This window comes from Pogona vitticeps, chromosome 1 (genome assembly GCF_051106095.1).
Source record: "Pogona vitticeps strain Pit_001003342236 chromosome 1, PviZW2.1, whole genome shotgun sequence".
Lineage (NCBI taxonomy): Eukaryota > Metazoa > Chordata > Lepidosauria > Squamata > Agamidae > Pogona > Pogona vitticeps.
In genome coordinates this window covers 231,004,985-231,026,753 of record NC_135783.1, presented here as the reverse complement: position 1 = coordinate 231,026,753, position 21,769 = coordinate 231,004,985, and the positions used below count along the sequence as shown (strand labels likewise).

General features: G+C 41.5%; 1 protein-coding gene across 1 annotated transcript in view; it reads right to left on the bottom strand.

Annotated features, from left to right (window-relative positions):
• Positions 1–4,433: 4,433 nt before the first annotated feature.
• MUC13 (mucin 13, cell surface associated) overlaps positions 4,434–21,769 on the bottom strand; it is a 45,148-nt gene continuing 27,812 nt past the window's right edge. Inside the window, exons 13-17 of the mRNA XM_078387061.1 lie at positions 17,491–17,608; positions 17,062–17,099; positions 15,697–15,784; positions 9,394–9,628; positions 4,434–6,598 (exon numbers count right to left, since the gene is read on the bottom strand). Coding sequence (XP_078243187.1) covers positions 6,563–6,598; positions 9,394–9,628; positions 15,697–15,784; positions 17,062–17,099; positions 17,491–17,608 — 515 coding nt within the window. The 3' untranslated portion in view covers positions 4,434–6,562. The remainder of the gene's footprint in view (positions 6,599–9,393; positions 9,629–15,696; positions 15,785–17,061; positions 17,100–17,490; positions 17,609–21,769) is intronic.

Here is a 21,769-nt window from a genome sequence, read left to right as displayed (position 1 = left end):
TGAAACTACTTCCCACTTAATACCGTATATGTCAATAATTAAATATCAGTCTAAGTAAAGTAGAAGGCTATGAACAGTTACAAAAACCTTTCCAGCGCTACATGTCTTAATGTACTGTAAACATAAAGTAAAACTGCTTCTCATGTAGGTAGACACGAAAAAAGAAGAAAAAATGAGCCACATGGATTTAATCTTTGCTCATACTCTGAGACGGATAGATGGGAAATATATAATTTAAACTCTATCTATTACAAACCTCATGCAAACTACACATCAAAATTCACGATGAAATCATCAGTAATACAGAAACAAAGGGAATACATTATACCAATGGCTTGCTTCTCCAAAGGAATTTTCACAGAGTTAAATGGAAAGACAAAATTCTCTGGATAAATAACCAAGTTTTGGTGCATGGCTGCCACTGAAGCTTTTGCGCATAAGTAACACAACCTTGCTATTCTCCTCCCATAACTTCTACATTACTTCTTATTCTTTGACAAATGTAGTATACAGTATGCCTCTTAGAAGGGTTAATGCAAATTTTATTTAGTGACTCTATGGTGCAACCTAATCAGAAAAATCATACTAGTGGGTTTTTTTTAAATTTTTTTAGCAAATATTGTGTTCTTTACGGCAGGTCCAGAACTAGATTTTGTTGCATTTCAGCTTTATATGGCTGGTGATACACACCTACATCATCAATAAGAAGCTGGGTGAGGCAATCATGTGTATACTTGTCATGTTGTGTAGATTCCAGAGTTATAACCGTGGGAAAAGCATCATCTTTCATGCATAATTCACAAGAAGCGAAGTCAAGAAGTGTCAGTACTCTTGAGTGAGTTACATGGGCTGGAGGTTAGACTAGAGTAGTTGTTGTCAGTAGTTGTTGGGGGGCATGAGAAGCAGTGACATTCAGAGACACCCAATGATTATATAACTGGCCACATGCTCCCTAATTCCTTGTCCAATGAGAAGTTCCAAGGAGTGATATTACCATGTTTTGTTTTGACATTTGACATAAGAACACTGGAGACATATGATATCCCTTCAATGTTTGCAAATATATAGGCAGGATATATATAGCACCATAAACATATTCCTTTTCCTTGAAAGCAGGAGATCTCCCAGAAGATCAGGCACTTTCCCAAGGCTACACTTCCAGTTTTGCTAATGTTCCTTCATTTTAGCAAAAAGAATGTCACATTCTCCAAAGCATGGCGGGTGTTTCATTCAAAAACACAGAGTGATTCCCCTCATACTATATAGCTGTTCCTTAAGGCAGGAATGAGGAACCTTTGATCCTTAAGATGTTTTGGATTCCAACTCCCATACTTATTTACCATTGGCCATGGACTCATGGGAGCTGAGATCCAAAATATTTGGAAGGCCAGCATTTCTCTATCAGTTTTATTGATGAAGTATCAGGAAAACATTCTAACACTGATAGGTGTGGGCTATGTGAGGCATGGCTAGCTAACGGTGTAGTTTTGTAATAAATGAACCACATAATGTTACAAAAGATACATTTATTCTTAAAAATTATTCTGAGATGTCCATGCCACTTTACTTTATGTAACTGTAATGTTAAATGTTTGATACGCTGCTATTGCTGTCACCACATTGATAGATGAGTAATATTAATAACTGACATACTTCTTTATTTGGCTGTGTCAATAAATAGCTAACAGACTTCATTAAAGAAGGGTGTATGAGGAAGACATGTCATTTTTGAATAATAATTCAAATACAAGGCAAATAGAGATTAAAGTACAGGAAAGTTCCCTGAAATAATTTGCTTGGAGAAGCTTCCCTCCTTTCATGTAGGAAAGCTGGGTGCAGATAGTACAGTACAGTGAGTTGGGTGGCACTTAGTAGCAAATGTACCACTTGAGAGTGTAGGCCTCAGTGATTCTGGCAATATAACAGTGGAATTCTTCAGCACTTACAGAGTTGAACTTCTGATAAGCTTTAAAATTTGTTGTCCTTTTTCTTCACAGCCTCAGGTCATACATTTAATATTCCTTCGTGTACATATCCTTTCACCACAGCGACGTGCACAAGCACCTATGGTCCAGCTTTTTAATAATGCCACAACCCAGTCCTTCCTTAGAGGAGCAGACTTTATTAGAGATGTGCAAGGATGGACCAAGCCTCCCCACAGGGCATTTGGTGGGGCAACCAAAAGACAGAGGGAGAAGCAGAGTGATGGGAGAGAGAGCCTGTGTCGTTGTTGCCAATGTTGTTGCCACTGGGGTCCATGCCAGAACTGATGCACACAACAAACATCTTTGGGCCAGAGGACCAACCAGAGGAAGAACTATCTTTGGGTTGCCTACTCAGGCTTTTAGCGCCTACTAACAGAACCACCGCTGCTTTCTCACTGCCACCTCACAGAGGGAGAGGGACAGGGACTGACTGACCAATTCCTTGGGCTCTTTCCCCACAAAGCAGCACAGTCCTGCCACAGCTCCAACTGAGAGGAAAGGCAGGGAAAGCAGGGTTACCTCCTCTCTGTCTCTCCAAACTTCACTCTAATGACTTCCCCTTGCAATGGTGCTGCCTCCTTACTTGCAAGTTAACCAGTGGTCCAAAGACCTGCCTGGATGTTTCTCACAGGAGAGTGAATATCTCCAGTATGAATGGAAGGATTTCACAAGTGTGAGAGAACATAGATTATCCTGAAGATAAGAACCTTTTAAACTTGAACCAGATCGCTCCAAATTCACCCATCTGGATAAGCCTTGATATATGGTGTCGCCTAGAGAGCCTGTGGAGAAATTAATCTCCCAGGGCTACTTCCAAATGTCTTGTCCTTTCTGAGAGAAATGAAATTGCAAGCTGTAATTAAGTACAATTAATTAATCCTTTAAAACAAAATTAAGCCAGGATTGCTACTCTGGCTGATGTATATCCAGGGGTGTGTCTTCTGACATGTTTTTGAATTATTGCAACATGTCCCTAAATTTCACGTGATAGACTGGCTACACTTTGGTATGTACTAGAATGTTTCCCTCTGGGTTGTTTATGTCTCTGGGACCTCTTTTTTCTGTCTTTCTTTTTAAAAATAAGTTTAATTGCATCACTGTTTCAGCAACTTTTCCTTGATGGGTATGAGTTTCTCTGCTGCATTGGTACTTCTTGCAGCAGAGAAACTTGTAGTCGGAGACTTCGTTTTAATTGCAGTTCTACCATGAAGTCCCCAAGAAGAAATTGTGAAAGGGCTCAGGTGAAGGAGAACCACTTGGTGGAAGGATCCAGAAATAAAGGAAGTTCAGGGGATGATGAAAAACTTTCCAATACACCAACACACCACTGGCTAAATTTAAAAAATAAATAAATAAGGGGACATGCAAGCAAATGACATCACTGGCGGAAGCAACACAAGGCAGCTTGAAAGAAAAAGTATTGGTTCACCCAGGACACTGCTCTAATTGTTGTGCAATGAATCCCACAACAACAATAACAAAAATAAGCCTCCTCGCGGGTGGGATTTGATGTGGAGATAGCACGAAGAGGAAACAAAAGAATCGATAATGGCCTTGCATCATCTGAAACCCCCCCCCCAAGAAAATTCTTGAAATTAATGAGGAGACACTCAGAAACACTTTGCTGGTGTGACTGCAGCCACCGTTGAGTTACTGCCAGTTCTCTCCAGGCAATCATAAGGCCAATGAGGATGGAACTGAATTAATGCCTTTGATGTTCATAGTGAAACAAAAAGTGGAGGGGAAAAATGTTGGTGCCTTTAAGAGTTTTGGCTGGGAGGGACCTTTCTGGACTGGATTGGGTGTCATTAAACTCAGTAATAGCCAATAATTTCCTCTATACCTCAGATTCTTTTTTCCAGCCTTTTCCCCATCAGTGTTAGCAAGGGAGTCAGAAGTTGACAGAATGATGTCATCCATGCAACCAGTCAATCAGTCAATTAGTAATGAAGCTAGTTAACCAGATAAACTCAGTTATGTAATAACATTTTTACACAATGTGATGTTTGTTGTATCTATGAAGAACTGTAAGTAAACAGTATATCTCATTATTTCTCATTACCAGAGTCTCTGAGTGAATGTACTGAGAGAGTAAGTGCCAGTTGAGGTAAACTAACAAATAAGAGACCTCTGGGTAGTGTGGGCGGCATATAAATTGAATAAATAAATAAATAAATAAATAAATAAATAAATAAATAAATAAATAAATAAATAAATAAATAAATAAATAAATAAAGTATGGTTACTGAAGGAAACATGAAGCCAGTCTGCTCTGTAGGTTCCTGCCTGGACCAATTTTATCCACTGCATGATTAGAGAAAGTTTATTTTAATAAAGCCACACCCAGATTCCTCAGGCACTTGCCCCAAGAAAAAAAAGGCCAGAGAACCATTTTAGTTACTTTTATAAAAGGACATCTACACAAAAGGCATTAATATTTCTGAAAGAAATATTGAAAGTCACTTTAATAGAATAAAGTTATCTGTTTAAGAACAAAGGATGACAATTAAAAGACAAATTGAAAAGAGTAAGCATTAAACTTTAACACAGTTAAATATCTGAGACATACCCTTAACCATTTAAATAGAAACACAGAGAAAAGGATATTGAAGTACTTACATAAAACCATTAAGAACCTTACATAATCACTAAATTCCATGGTTCAAATGAAGCTGCAAGCAGCAAATTCATATTTAAATTATCTTTAAAGCAAAGAAAAAAGATTGAAAAGACTCTATCAAAAGGAACGAAGGGATATTGTTAACCATAGAGGGGAAAAAGAAAGTTATAATTTCACAAATGGTGAAAGTAATACATGTGTCTTGTACCACTCTGTTATTAAATAAGATGACAAATAATTAGGACTATCTTCTTCTAGAAGGGACCACCTGGTATGTGTCTGTCTGTCTGTCTGTCTGTCTGTCTCTGTTTGTGTGTGTGTGTTTTACAGCTCTAGCACTAATTTAAATTCAACAGATGAAATATTTCCATTTTCTGCATCTTTATGGGACAAAAAGATTCATTGCTAAAGTTTCTATAGGTCATTAATAATGCACTTTGCAGTCCTGGAACCCTCCTTAGGAAAAGAACTGTGTACTGATCTAGCAAGCGTAACTCTTTGGCCAATTTTGTGAAAAATAACAAATCTTTGGAGTCAAGTTAAAAATTAAGATTCCCCAAAGCAAAGGTCTGGAAAGTTAAAAGAGGGAAATAAGTCCAAAACAGTGGGAGATGTGTTCAGTAGAGTATAATTATAATTATATAATTATCAGGTCTTGATATTTCAGCCAGACCGCTGAATCAGGGCCAAATCATATGTTAAAGCAAATGCACGTTTCCTTGTTTTATAATCCTATCCCTCTAAACATACTGATCTTTCAGTGCTACATGCCTGAAACATCAGACATGGCTACAAAGTCATGCTATTTTTCAACTGACCAACTGCAACACAAAAACAGGTTACTTGCTCAATGCTTATTTAGGTGAGTTTATGTTAGAATAGACAGTTCCGAGGTGCACTGCTTTTAGAGACGTACTCAGAATCTCATCTAGAGAGTCCCGTAATAAAACCAAACGTGGGCTTTCCCTAGTTATCACCAGGTTGTCCACTGCAGTTATCCTGAGCAGCCCAAAATGTTCTGACTAATTCATGGTTATAGTTTTCAAGGTATACACTTAGTACACAGATGGAAAGTACAATCCTTTCAAAACGTGAAAAATGCCCCTAGATATGTAAATATTTCCTGCCATATGACAGGTTATGAGGTTGGCTTATTCTAAGACAGATCATTCCTCTCTCTAGCTCAGTGGTACCTACACTGACTGGCAATACCTACCAAGGTTTCAGACAGTTTTCTTTCTTAGCCTTACCTTGAGATGCAGGCTAAATATGAGACTTTCAAAATGTGTGTCGTACTACTGAACTATGGCTGCTTCCAGAGGTTCTGATTTTTATTCATTTTCTTTTCTTCACTATCCCCACCAATTCCAGTCACTGTGTGACTCCACCAGTTACTGGCTGTAGATTTGGGAGGGTAATGTTGTCTCTGGAATATAAGCGCTGCTACTTCCTTCTCCTGTCAGCAGTCTTTGGCTGGAACTGATTTGTGTCCCAGTGGAGCTTATAGATAGCCATAGATTCCTGTGGCAAGGACTGTTCATAAATATCAAGCAATAATCTTGCCTCAGGTTACAATCAAGGTCAAAGCCAACAAAAATACATTATTACAAAATATTACTGACAAAGGGCAGATGTCTTTTTTTTTTTTTTGCCATCTCTGCTTCCTCTTCTTCTGTGGTACCCAATACAGTATAAGATAGTGAAATGCCTTGATAATGTCCATAGCTGCATTTACCTTTTTCCTCTTGACTTTTTTTAAAATATAGCAGGTGTAACTGAAGGTCCATCACATACCCACTTCCCAAAGATAAATTTCAGGACTTATCAGTGTATGAAGGATTTATATGTTGCCGAGCAACAATCATAGAGCGGTTTGAGAAAGTGTAGTGCAAAACTGCCTTGCTGCCTTTGCAGAGTTCAAATTCACAGCCTTCTTAGGTTCTCTTTCCAGCTGGACTCAGAATCTGTCTCTTGATGACATTTCAAGCCATGTCTTCATTAGGTATGAACAAAGACAAACAATAAATCAAAGAAAGAAAGAAAATGCAGATATAAGAGAAATAGTAATACTTTCATGATCTAGCAAGAAGCATTACAAATTCTACTGGCAGAGCGTCTTCTCCCACCCAGTTCTGCTAGAGTCACTCGTTCCAGCCAGGCCAGGTGGCTGTGGGGCCTAATGTCCAGGGAGGTCTGGAAGGAAAAAACAAGGAACCAGGCTTTCTCGGCAGTGGCCCCTCGCCTTTGGAACAACTTGCCAGTGGAAATCCGCCTGGCTCCCTCTCTGGGTGTTTTCAGGAACAAACTTAAAACCTGGCTATTTGGGCAGGCTGTCCCTCCTGCCATATCTTAATTTCTTATACTTTTGCCATCTTGTATTTATAATATATGTTTATTGGTTTTATTGTTTTTAAAATTGTAAAGTGCCCAGAGTAGACCTTTGGTCTAGATGGGCAGGATAGAAATCCAAATAAATAAATAAATAAATAAATAAATAAATAAATAAATAAATACTTGATCGTTTCTAAAAAACACACATTTGTCTCAAAAGAGCATCTGAAAAAAATTGATAGATCTGTGCTAACAAATTCTTACCTACAATGACATAATACCTCTTATTACTATTGTGCCATCTGATTTTTAGTGTCTAACATCACTCAGTTCACTGGTGGATGATCAAAACAATGATACAAGCAGAAGACCATCACAAATCCATTAAAACATGTAATTAAAACCATTTTGAAGGTTTTGCTTTGTACCCATTTTGAATCATTATGTCTGTTTAAAAATATTTATAAACGTATCCCATATTGAAACTACGTATGAATCACTACTGTTTGAAACAAGGCTGTCCAGGGATCTGTGGTTTAAAGAAGCAGAAAGTTTATCTGCCCACTGGGATCCAGTTCCAAGTTACAAATGGTGCTCCCACCTGAGACCTCTAGAGCAAGTTCTAATCCAACAAAGAGTGTTAATCGATTGAATCAATTAATGAAAGTTTGAATTAGCAGTTTTGTAAATAAGCTTCTTACATAGGCCTGCTCCAGTTGGATTTGACTGATATTCTGAAAATAACAAGGCTTCTGTCATTTGGAAGACTCAAAGCAGGACTAACTTTTCCATGCAGTTTTTCATATTACTGTAACTACACTGTAGTAAGAGAACATGCTTCTTTGATAGGAGCAGCATATGTTCTCCTGCTGCCTGAAGCACCTGAAGCAAAATATCATTGTGAACAGCACTTGTAACTTCCTCATACCTCACTCCCGTCTCCCAGAAGAAGACAATGGCAAGGAGGACAATGAAGGTGTTGGCTCCCAGTGAAGGAGAGGGTTGACAGCAGAAGCACTTTTAGGGTGTCTCTACAGTGGCAGCTGTTAAAAGCTGGCTTTATTACATACATCTCATCCTTTGTCCCTGGCTTTAATGGCCGTCAAAGGCAGACCCCATGGAAAGACTGACGGGGGTGGGTGGGAATGGTCTGTGCTGCACCCACAGGCAATATCTCCACTTACTTCACGCATACGCCTAGTTCTCATGACTCTCTGAGCCAGCCATTGAGGAAGCCATTCCAGAGAGCTGTGCTGAGCAATACCAGCTCTCCTGAGTGCTTTAGGCTTTACCAGAGCAAAGGGGGAGGTGTAAAGTTTTCTGCAAGCACACCCAACCCTCTAAGATGGCCACCTCTCTGAGGTTAGTGGCAGGATCATCTCTGCTCTTTGGATATGTTGCCTTTCTAACAAAATTGAGAGCCCAAGTATACATTTATTATTCATTTAACATATTTGGTCTTTTTTTAAATACTAGGCGCAAGAGAGAGTGGCAATGAGTATTCACATTTATCATGCAAATAGCAACCATCCTCCTAGATAGCAGAAAATAGCAGCTTCGGGTGGGTAGCTTCCAACAGGATCACAGTGGCAATGGATTACATGATGAGTGGGTGAGATCAGGAGTAGTGCAGGCCCTCTCCTGATTTCACTTACTCAAGGACTGCTGTTTTTTTAAAAAATACATACACAAAGAAGCCCAAATATATGAAACATGACCACACATTTCATAGAACAGATGTCCTAGCGATGTATGGTGACATGGTTTTATATGGGGAAATGAAGCACAAAAACCCTTCACTCTCTAATGATTAAATTGTTGGGACAAATTTCACCTGGTGTTGTTACAGCCCTGCTGTAAAAAGCTTGGGGTAGTGTTAAGGATCAGGGCTGCAAATGAACAACATCAGGGAGCAGAGTTTGGAAGTATTCTTTGTTGAAATATAACTCCCAGAATCCCCCAGCAAGCATGGTGAATGACCATGTTGGTTGGGGGATTCTGGGAGTTATCATTCAAAAAGGCAACATTTCCAAGTTCTGGAATAGTACCTGCAAGTGGGAATGAACTGTAGGAAGAGGTTGTGTATGGAAGATGACTGATCCAAGGCAATGCCCGCTTATGAAGACTTGTTAATGATTCCGTTGTCCTGAACGCTACTAAGATCGCTCATTTCTGGGTCTCCACTAAATCCATTGCCATTGCAACCCAGCAGAGGAAAGGGAAGACTGCCACTAGCCCATGAGAAGGAATCGGCATGAAGAGATCACAAGCTCAAGATCACAGGGAAGTGCTGAACGAGTTGACAACTGAACAAATGAACTTGACCATTTTAAAAAGCACCTAACCTGAGTGGGGATTCTAATTCAGAAATAAAAATGGCAAATAACATGATCCTGGACTAGCAGTGAATCAGATAAGAATTAGTATTTAGGAATATACTTTGAAAAAACCACTTACATTGTCATCATCATAATCTCGCTCTGGAAGGTAAGCCCTGTTTTCTCTGCCTGGTTCACGGCTGTATCTTTGCTGCTGTTCTTGGTTCATCAGCTGAGGGTTTTTAATTTGGATTCTTGGAAAGATTCTACCATTGTTAGCAGAATTTGTAGCAGAGTTGCCTTCAGAAGCGGTCTCAATGGTTTCATAAGCATTGATCAGCAAATGCTTATTTTCAGGAGACTGTTTGTTTGTTCTGTATCAAAACCGGGTAAAAAATTAATAGACCTAAAACACAGATTGTTTTCTCACTTCTATATCACAACTATTCCTTCCCCCACCCCCATGCATGTAACCTGCCCTCTTTCTGAAATTTGTGATAAATGAGAAATTGATCCCTTCCATCACTACTGAAACAAAATTCAATGTGTGTACATTATTACATAAACTATGAAAGGAACCTAAGAAATTGAACAGTCCTAAGCCTATCAAAAGCAACTTTCATAAAGTCAGTAATCAAGTTCAAATAATGCCTGGTGTACTGTTAGATAAACTCACAGTCAGCTTTAATTCTGCAGTGTATACCTATGTGAGCAATCTATCAGAATCTGAAATCAGGCAGATCTCTGGTCTGTCAAAATGTCATGTTCTCTCAACAAGATTTTCAGAATTCTAAATCAGATTTTATGTAATCCCAATTAAAATAACAAGAGAAGTGCCTACCAGAACACTACAAAAGGGGTTAAAAGGGATCCTTATAAAGTGAATGGGCTTTGTAGTGGTCAAGGGATTAATTAAAGGTTAATTTCATGTGGAACAAAGTGAAGGAAGATATTTGACATGGAGAAGGAAAGTGACTTGCTTTGAGGCACCCTGCAAATTTGTTTAGATGCTGGATGCAAATGGAGATGCCTGAAAGGCTTATAGCTGCCTCCAATCTCTTATAAAAATTTAGCCTGTTGTAGGTGTTACTGTGGTGGCACTGTGGGTCTCCTTCACGGATTGGTGCCTTGTCGTGGCAAAGGGGCTTGAGTAACTCAGAGAACCTATGGGCTATGCCGTGCAGGGACACCCAAGATGGAGAGGTCATAGTGGAGAGTTCCGACTAAACGCAATCCACCTGGAGTAGGAACTGGCAATGCCACTCCAGTATCTTTGCCAAGAATACCCCATGATCAGAAACAAAAGGCTAAAAGATATGACGCTGGAAGATGGGGCCCTCAGGTCAAAAGGCGTCCAACATGCTACTGAGGAAGAGTGGAGGACAAGTAGAAGTAGCTCCAGAGCTAATGAAGTGGTTGAGCCAAAGCCGAAAGGACGCTCAGCTGTGGACGTGCCTGGAAGTGAAAGGAAAGTCTGATGCTGCAAAGAAAATTACTCGATAGGAACCTGGAATGTAAGATCTATGAACCTTGGGAAGCTGGATGTCATCAAACAGGAGATGGGAAGAATAAACATTGATATCCTGGGCGTCAGTGAACTAAAATGGACAAGAATGGGCGAATTCAATTCAGATGATTATCATATCTACTATTGTGGGCAAGAATCCTGCAGAAGGAATGGAGTAGCCCTCATAGTCAACAAAAGAGTGGGAAAAGCTGTACTGGGATATAATTTCAAAAATGATAGAATGATGTCAATACGAATCCAAGGCAGACCTTTCAACATCACAGTAATCCAAGTTTATGCACCAATGACCAATGCTGAGGAGACTGAAATTGACCAATTTTATGAAGATTTACAACACCTTCTAGAACGGACACCAAAGAAAGATGTTCTTCTCATTCTAGGGGATTGGAATGCTAAGGTAGGAAGTCAAGAGATAAAAGGAACAACAGGGAAGTTTGGCCTTAGAGTTCAAAATGAAGCAGGGCAAAGGTTAATAGCGTTTTGTCAAGAGAATAAACTGGTCATCACAAACATTCTCTTCCAGCAACAAAAGAGGTGACTCTACACATGGAAATCACCAGATGGGCAATACCGAAATCAGATTGATTATATTCTCTGCAGCCAAAGATGGAGAAGTTCAATACAGTCAGCAAAAACAAGACTTGGAGCTGATTGTGGCTCTGATCATCAGCTTCTCATAGCAAAATTCAAGCTTAAACTGAAGAAAGTAGGAAAAACCACTGGGCTAGTCAGGTACGCTCTAAACCAAATCCCTTATGAATACACAGTGGAAGTGAAGAACAGATTTAAGGAGCTAGATTTCGTGGACAGAGTGCCTGAAGAACTTTGGATAGAGGGTTGTAACATTGTACAGGAGGCAGCAACAAAAACCATCCCAAAGAAAAGGAAATGCAAGAAAGCAAAGTGGCTGTCCAACAAGGCCTTTGAAATAGCAGAGAGGAGAAGGGAAACAAAATTCAAGGGAGATAGTGAAAGTTCCAGAAAATTAAATGTAGACTTCCAAAGAATAGCAAGGAGAGACAACAGGGCCTTCCTAAATGAATAATGTAATGAAGCAGAGGAAAATAATAGAAAAGGAAAAACCAGAGATCTGTTCAGGAAAATTGGAGATATTAGAGGAACATTTTGTACAAAGATGGACATGATAAAAGACAAAAATGGTAGGGACCTAGCAGAAGCAGAAGACATCAAGAAGAGGTGGCAAGAATACACAGAGAAATTATACCAGAAAGATTTGGATATCCCAGACAACCCAGATAATGTGGTTGCTGACCTTGAGCCAGACATCCTGGAGAGTGAAGTCAAGTGGGCCTTAGAAAGCTTGGCTAACAACAAGGCCAGTGGAGGTGATGGCATTCCAGTTGAACTATTTAAAATCTTAAAAGATGATGCTGTTAAGGTGCTACATTCAATATGCCAGCAAGTTTAGAAAACTCAACAGTGGCCAGAGGACTGGAAAAGATCAGTTTACATCCCAATCCCAAAGAAGGACAGTGCCAAAGAATGCTCCAACTACCATACAATTGCACTCATTTCACACGCTAGCAAGGTTATGCTCAAAATCCTCCAAGGTAGGCTTCAGCAGTATGTGGACCGTGAACTCCCAGAAGTACAAGCTGGATTCCGAAGGGGCAGAGGAACTAGAGACCAAATTACAAACATGTGCTGGATTATAGAGAAAGCCAGAGAGTTCCACAAAAACATCTACTTCTACTTCATTGACTATGCAAAAGCGTTTGACTGTGGACCACAGCAAACTATGGCAAGTCCTTAAAGAAATGGGAGTGCGTGACCACCTTATTTATCTCCTGAGAAACCTATACGTGGGACAGGAAGCAACAACTGGATATGGAACAACTGATTGGTTCAAAATTGGGAAAGAAGTACGACAAGGCTGTATATTGTCCCCCTGCTTATTCAACTTATATGCAGAATACATCATGTGAAAGGCTGGACTGGAGGAATCCCAAACTGGAATTAAGATTGCCGGAAGAAATATAAACAACCTCCGATATGCAGATGATACCACTCTGATGGCAGAAAGTGAGGAGGAACTAAAGAACCTTGTAATGAGGGTGAAAGAGGAGAGTGCAAAAAACGGTCTGAAGCTCAACATCATAATAACTAAGATCATGGCCACTGGTCCCATCACCTCCTGGGAAATAGAAGGGGAAGATATGGCGGCAGTGACAGATTTTACTTTCTTGGGCTCGATGATCACTGCAGATGGAGGCAGCAGCCACGAAATTAAAAAACGTTTGCTTCTTGGGAAGAAAGCAATGACAAACCTTGACAGCATCCTAAAAAGCAGAGACATCACCTTGCCAACAAAAGTCCGCATAGTCAAAGCTATGGTTTTCCCTGTAGTGATGTATGGAAGTGAGAGCTGGACCATAAAGAAAGCTGACCACCAAAGAATTGATGCTTTTGAATTGTGGTGCTGGAGGAGACTCTTGAGAATCCCCTGGACTGCAAGGAGAACAAACCTATCCATTCTAAAGGAAATCAACCCTGAGTGCTCACTGGAAGGACAGATCCTGAAGCTGAGGCTCCAATACTTTGGCCATCTCATGAGAAGAGAAGACTCCTTGGAAAAGACCTTGATGTTAGGAAAGTGTGAAGGCAAGAGGAGAAGGGGACGACAGACGATAAGATGGTTGGACAGTGTCATCGAAACTACCAGAATGAATTTGACCCAACTTCAGGAGGCAGTGGAAGATAGGAGGGCCTGGCATGCCCTGGTCCTTCCGGTCACGAAAAGTCGGAAACGACTAAACAATGATGGCACTGTGGATTAAACCACAGAAGCCTCTGTGCTGCAAGGTCAGAAGAACAGCAGTCGTAAGATCGAATCCATGCGACGGAGTGAGCTCCAGTTGCTTGTCCCAGCTCCTGCCAACCTAGCAGTTCGAAAGCATGTAAAAATGTGAGTAGATAAATAAGTACCAACTCAGTGGGAAGGTAACAGTGTTCCATGTCTACTCATGCTGGCCACATGACCACGGAAAGTGTCTATGGACAAACGCTGGCTCTATGGCTTGGAAACGGCAATGAGGACCGCCCCCTAGAGTCAGACACAACTGGACAATTTGTCAAGGGGAACCTTTACCTTTGCCTTTTTAGGACTACAACTACCAGACGTACAGAAACCTCTAATCCCCGTGCCGGTTTGAGCATGCTAGGAGTTACAGTCCACAAAAGCAACTTCTACAAGTCCTGCCTATGCTTTAAAATTGAAAATTAAAAACTGATATTTTCTAAGTGGAGTTCAGAGTGGAGCTCTCAGAAAATCAGTGAAGCTGTTACATGTGATAAATCTAATTAGAAATCTTAACACCACAATTTGCAGATCTGAGTTTTTCTTTTAAGGGAAGTATCAAAATGAAATGCTTTTGTAACAGCTGACCGATAGTGTATTATCAGGGTTTACAAAAACAGTCATTCCTTATTTTTCAGGAAGGGTGCAGTTGTTACCAGAGGTTCAAAAATAGATTTGGAAAACTGAGAGGCACTAGAAATAACTTTGTAAATATATATGTTGACGACTGAGCCATATTAAAGAATTTTAGGGGGGAAAACACTTTGGATTTCATAGATTTCACTAAAGACTTTGACTGTGAGGGTCATAGAAATTTATGGACCATTCTAAAATGGATGTCCTGCAATGTTCATCCTGAGGCATAACTGATACTCTGGACAGTTGGCAGCCATTGTGAAAGAATATGGAGAAATGGAATGGTTTCACATGGGCAAAGGTGCCAAACAAAGGTATATGTCCATTCAGTCTGTGCAAAGAACATATAAAACAAAGAGATGAATTTGATTCAGAAAAGGGAGAAATGGACATTCTTGGAAGAAGCATCAAAATTCAAGATACTAGCAAAAATTACTATTGATGAAGTGACTGCTAAACCAACTACTGAAGAAGAAAATGCAAAACAAGGATGACAGTTTAATATTGATAAGACAAAAATAATGAGTACAGTAGAATAACATAACGTTACTGTTGATGACCACAAAATCGAAATTGTTAAAAGGTTTTCTATATCTTGGTTTAATCATCAGTCAAAACAGAGACAGCAGCCAGGAAATCCGAAGAATAAAGACCCAGAAAGGCAGTTAGAAAGGAATCAGAAGAGACATTTAAGTGTAAAGATGTGTCACTGGAGGCAAGAGTCCGATCATTCATATTGATGTATTTCTGCTGACCACGCATGGATGTGAAAGCTGGACAATGCAGAAAGCTGACAGGGGGAAGAAAAACCTGTTCCTTTGAAATGCGGTGTTCTAGTAAACATTTACAGACACCCTAGTCCACCAGAAAGACACATGAATTGGTTCTAAATTAAATTGCTAGAAGCTAAAGTGACCGAGGTACTGTGGACATATCATATCATATATGAAGATGGAGGTCACTGGTGAGGACATTAATGCTGGCAAAAGGGAAAAGCAGTAAGAGAAGAAGAAGGCCAAACATGAGATGGATTAATGCAACAAAGGAAGCCACGGCCTTCAGACTGCAAGACCTAAAGACGGTTATTAACAATAGTATCTTTTGGAGGTCATTGATTCCCATAACTTGGAAACAGTAATGTGACAGTATAGTACATAAATAAGAACAGGCTGTTTAAAAAGCGCTGCTGGCTAAAGCAGTCACCTGAAAAGACAGCGCATATGCCTAGATCCAGAAGTGCATAAAACACAGAAGTTGTAAAGATGAAGACAAAATGCAAAAGAAAAACATAACATAAGTTTGGGCTATTTTGATTTATTTAGGGGACAGCATACAGTTATCATCTGGGGACCAGGCTGAATTTCTAAAGTAAACATGCCCATTTAGACTCAAGCAGGCCAGCCACTGTAAAAAAAACTTAATAACAGTACATATTCACACAATCCAAAGAGCGGTTGTACCTGATGACTTTGTAAATGAGCACTCCAGTTAAGACTATGATAATAACCCCCAGTGAAACGGCCACTCCTACAAGGACTGCCAGGTAATCTGAAAAGAGAAAAGATGTTAAATGATCATAGCCTGCAGCACTCCCTTTCTGTATAAACATAAAATACTTTGTAAGACCAAAAACGGGATGTGTCTTTATTTATAAAGAACACTGTGGCGGCTGCGTTTTTAGAACTGCACTAGGATGTGGGGGGAGGAACTTGTGCAAAAATTCTTGAAAACTTTAGTTGAAATCTCAGTTCTATCCATGGAAGAAATTCTGTCAGTAGAATGATAGTTGGATCCCAGGCCTGTGTTTAAATTAATCATAGCTGATTTTTTTAAAAAAATTCAAAACCTCTGCAAATTTTTCATTTGTCTCAGCTGTTTCACTTGTTATTTCCCATACATGCCTGAAAAATTTCAGAGCTTCAATGGGGCTTCCACTAGCCTCCCTTCTAGGGAATAATTAAATCCGATGTTCCTCCTACCCTTTAAGTCTAAGCTTTAGCTTTAACAGTGCTATGAAGTTAGTTCAGGGCCGGCCCTACCATTAGGCAGAATGAAGCAACTGCAGCAGATGTTGGGGCAGCAGTGGCAACTTCTTAGCTAATCTTTCAAAACCTCTCTCCCCTCTCCTGAGGGACAGGCCTGTGCGTGCTAAACCAGTGATCCCCAACCTTGGGCCTCCAGATGTTCTTGGACTACAACTCCCAGAAGCCTTTACCACCACCTCTGCTGGCCAGGATTTCTGGGAGGTGAAGTCCAGGAACATCTGGAGGCCCAAGGTTGGGGACCACTGTGCTAAACAGTCTACCCCAAACTTCCTTAAGTGCTCTGCTTGCCTCAGGGGGATGGACACTATCCTACTGCTAGCGTTAACCTGTGAGTTAACTGCCACTGTGGTACATGGAACAGAAGAGGGCAATGTTCTTCTTTGCCTCAGGCAGGCAGAAAGGATGGACAAAGCCACCTTCCTGTCCTTTCCCTCTCTTTGGGCTAGGGGATTCCAAAGTATTTGGAAACCTGTGTGACAAGACAGACTCACGAAACGTGTCAAAAGTAGTGATTAGTGAACAACAGAAGTCTTCAGAAGGCAACTTTGTAGAGTTGAAATGGCGATAATGGAAAATGTGGTGTCTGAAATGGTGGCATTTCCCAATGTAAGTATATACATGGTCATGAGGTGAAAATTGCTTCTTTCTATTTCCCCCAAGAGTTCTATGCAGTTTCTGGGAATTTATGATCCTAATTCTTTTACTATAAATTTTGCTCTGCTTGCTGGAAACTGTTTCCACTCAGAGTTTCTATGAAATGTCCAAAATTCTTATACGTACTGTTTTTACATTCTACTCCGGAGTAGCCGAAATTACACCTAAAAAAAATAAGGAAACAAAGGGTTACCCAGAAGAACTGACTGAAGAGCAGGCTACACTGAGGCTCTCCCAATGTGGTGATGTACTGTATTATTATTGAGAAAGAGTGCAGTGGGGCAGAGCTGGCCTGTTTCCCTGCCTGCCTATAGTTTGGATGGCCATTCTGCTTCCATCCATCACAACCTTGACCAGCCACTCCAGGTTGCCCACATCCTCTAATTTCTCCATTCTCTTAACTGATGCATCAAAACTTCCAAAAAAGTACAACTTAGAGGAGGCATCTAAATATAGAACCCCGAGAAGGGGTACCCTTTGGAAAAGAACAGGAAAAAAAGACAAGTTCGTGCCCTCCTACCTCTTTAATTTTGGTAGAGCAGCCAAATTACTTACTTTTTGCAACTTTTATCATGCTGTGTTTCATAGCCAGCCAGACACTGACATTCTGGAATCTTTTCTGCTGTCACGTAACAGCGTTTGTTGCTTTCCACAGAACATGAAGCATTGCAAACTGCATTCACAGAAGAGAGAGGGATAAGATTCAGCATTGTAGAAGTCTAACTGAAGGCCAAAATCCATGTGCTTTGCATCAATCCAATATATATATAAAATGGCAGACCAACAAGTGGTTTTTTTTGTGGGGAGGTTTGCTGTTGACATGTGATACCCTTTTTAGTCCTTTTAAGCAAGAGAGGGCAATGGGAAAAGAAGACATGGTGGGGATGGGAGAACAACCTTAACCAGCTAACATTTCCTTTTCCAACTCAGGGAAGCTTTCCCTTTTCTCTTCACAACTCCTGTGTCCCCATTCTCCTCTCCTCAATTGATAACAACAACTGCATGCTGTCAGGTTCCTATTTAGAGTGACCCTTCTTAGAGTTTTCTAGGTGTAGAGTGCTCAGAAGTTGTTTACCATTCCTTTCTTCTGCAGTATTCAGGGACCCTGCAGCTTGTCCAAGAACAGACAGGCCAGCTGACTCTTCTCCTGGGGGGCCTAGTGGATGACTGAACTCCCAACCCCTGGCTCTCCAACCATCTCCCCCATCTGACTGAATTATAAAGGGATATCTCACCATGATATCTTTATAACCTCTTGAGATGCTTGCAATGGATGTTCAGGATTTTATGATTCCCCTGCTTTCCTGGATTTTTTTTAATAAGATACCAAAGTCTGGAAAGATTTCCCTTCATCCTTGGTAGGATAGGACTGTGGTAGAATTGCCTCAAGAGGTGGTGAGTGCTCCAACACTGGAGGCATTCAAGAGAAATTTAAACAACCACCTGGCAGATATCCTTTCATTTGTATTCCTGCATAGAGCAGGGGACTGGACTTTATGGCCTTATAGGCCTCTTCCAGCTTCCCTCTTCTACGATTCAATGATTTTAAGCTTTAGGAGCAGCTGCTGCTACAATGGCGGGGGATGCTGTGGGGAAAGATGCAGACTCCAAATGGAAAAGAAGAGAGGGCCTAGGACAGTGATGGTGAACCTTTTTGAGCCCGAGTGCCCAAACTGCAACACAAAATCAATTTATTTCAAAGTGCCAATACTACAATTAAAACCTGAATGCTGATGTTTTAGTTTAGAAAAAAAAAAACAACTGTTCCTGCACTGCAAGGGATAAATGTTTGTTTTCCCCACCCCCCCACCCCCATGGGCAGTATTAACAAATACAGTGGACCCTCGACTTACAGACGGCTCGACTTACAGACTTTTCGAGTTACAGACTTCTCTGGCTGCAAAATTTAGATTCGACTTGCAGCCAGAGAATTGACTTAAAAACCAGAAAAAAACCAAAATGGAACAAAAATAGAATAAAAACTGCCAGTTATGGGATTGATCGGTTTTCAATGTATTGTAGGTCAATGGAGACTCGACCTACAGACTTTTCGAGCTGCAGACACCGTTCCAATACGGATTAATTCCGTAAGTAGAGGGTCCACTGTAAATACCTATTGGTGGGGCAAATCTGCCTTCCAGTGGGAGAGAGTTCCAAAGGCTGGGAGAGTCTTTGAAACACAGCTGCATCTTTGATAGTGCAGGTATGGTGTTAAAATACTTGTATGTGTTTCAAAAACTTGGGTTGTTTTCTTAACGGGCTCCTTGTAATATTTTTTTCATGCCAAGGGCAAGAAAAAATGTCCAAAAAGAGGCAAAAAAAAAAAAGGATCAAAGGCTTCATTGTGTGACTGTGCCCATCCTTATTCATTTATTACTTTCATTTTCCCCCTAGCTCAGGGCTTAGGAAAGTTCCTTTTCATGCAAATGCTGGAAGATAACTTTTTGGAGCACCAGCCTAGAATCCTGTCAGAAGGCCAACATGAGAAGATTTAACAATCAGAGGGGTTGTTGACAGGGGATACATTAGTAGGCCACAAATAAAAAAATCATGCAAAATGCAAGTTGTGGATGAATCACATGATCATGGACTGTTGACATCATCTTCAGGACTCAGCCAATCCCGAGGGTGCTGCTGCTGCCTTGGGAACCCAACCCCACTCTCCTGGGTCTTTGTGACCTCATAGAATCCCATCTCTCTGCTGGCAGATAAAAGGGGCTTGCTGGGCAGGGCAGGAGACCAGAAGGGAGGCCAGTGGCCAGAGGGCAGTCTGGTAGAGGGAGTGGCAGTGGCTGGAAGGGACCCAACCCTTCTGCCCAAGGCAAGTTCTCTTGTGAAAGCAGATGAACTTGTTAAGTGGGCTTGCGAGTTAACAGCTCAAGGTTGGCGGAGATCCGTGGCTTGAAGCTGGCTGATGTTGGTGATGGACCAGGGGGAAGTCGGTGGACATTGGCAGACAGAAGCTGGTGGAATCTCCCTGCGGAAGCTGGCTGAGGCGGCAAGATGAGGTTGGCGGATGAAGCCGGGGGATGTTAGCCTCTTGAAACCAGCTGGCGGAAGCTTGGTGGATATCAGTGGATGGAAGCCCGGGCATGTGTGTGAATGGCTGGTGGAGTGAAGGTGTGTATGTCAGGGGTGGCTGGTGTGTGTGTGTGTGTGTGTGTGTGTGTGTGTGTGTGTGTGTGTGTGTGTGTGTGTGTGTGTGTGTGTGTGTGTGTGTGTGTGTGTATGGGCTGGCTGGTCTTCCGTGGGGATGTCGCCGGGGCGTGTGTGTGACCCAAGCATTTGGGAGCTGGTGGAGGCTGGCTTCAGAAGCGGAGTGGAAGAGATGAACTGGTGAATACTCCTGGTGGAAGCCAGTGGATGTTGGCAGGCGGAACTTCATGATGAAGTGGCCAGAACATTGGTTGGTGGATATGCCTGGATTGGTTGATGGCAGTGGACGAGCTTGCCCCTTAGTTATTTTCTCTCTCTTTCTCTTGCAGGCCCTGTTATGTCCTCTTCCCGTGGGGGATGCAAGGGACCAGAAGGCAGACATCCTGCTGGAGCTGAACCAGGCTGTTGTCTCCGCTGAGGATACCCATTTAGCCTCTTTTCCAAAACCAATAAAAGAATTTTCCGGAATGGTTTTGAAGTGTTGTCTTGTTTGTCAGGGGCTGTCACGGGATTATCTTCCCCATCCCCTCATTATATCTGGGGCCCAATGCCTGGGGGGGGTCTTTGTGAAGTCATTGTGTGGGGCCTTGTGATGTCACAGGAATTGGGAACATAGTATTTCTTGATGCATTTGTGAGGGAGTGAGCTAGGCCTTGTGGGTTCCCTGTCTGAACTCCTAAGCAAGTATATTATGTGTTGTGTTGGACAACACAGGAAGCTAGTGAGCCCTGGTGCCATTCAGAGAGGGTTGGAAGTTGGGTACCCAACAACTCATTTATTGTTATGGCCACCCCATAACAATAAACGAGACTCGCTCCTTCCTTTCCATCACTGCTCCTCACATTTGCTTGCCTAGCCTGGAGATTCAGGGGAGCCCAGCCATTTCCTGGCACAGCAGCTCATTCTCTGAGACCTGGCAAGCCTCATCTTCATCATCAACACCATGAGCACTCCATGGACAGCTCCTTGCAGAGTACAAGTGGGGAGAAAATATGCCACTTCAAAGAAGCTTCCAGTCCAACCTCTCACGCCAGTGCCACAACCGAGGAAATGGAGATGGGCAATGATTTGGAGATGAGCTTATATTAAAATTCATGTGGATCTATGCCATATATAGATGGCAAAAATACACTGGTACTGCAAAATCTGCTGCTTGAGGGCAGTGGCTGCCTCTGAGTGCCTAGTGCAGTGATGGTGAACCTTTTTTGAGCCCAAGTGCCCAAACTGCAACACAAAATCAACTTATTTATTTCAAAATGACAATACTGCAATTAAAACCCGAATGCTGAAGTTTTAGTTTAAAAAAAAACAACTCCTGTACTGCAAGGGTTAAATGCTTGGTTCCCCCCCCCCCATGGGTAGTATTAACAAATAAATACTTACTGTTCCTCCAATCCCTCATTGGGCTAGACCGGTAATGGTCGCCATTGCACCTTCTCTGCTGGACCACTGCACCAGCAGAGGGGAGTGCCGAAATCCAGGATTGGAGGACGGGTAAGTATTTCTCTATGGCGACATGGCTCGTATGCCCACAGAGAGCTCTGTGTGCCAGCTGTGGCACGCATGCCATAGGTCCGCCATCACTGGCCTAGGAGGACATGGAATTTTTATTCAACAGAGGAGCAAAATTACATCCAGACCATAACTGGATTGCAGTCTTTCTTAGGTGCAGTCCCAG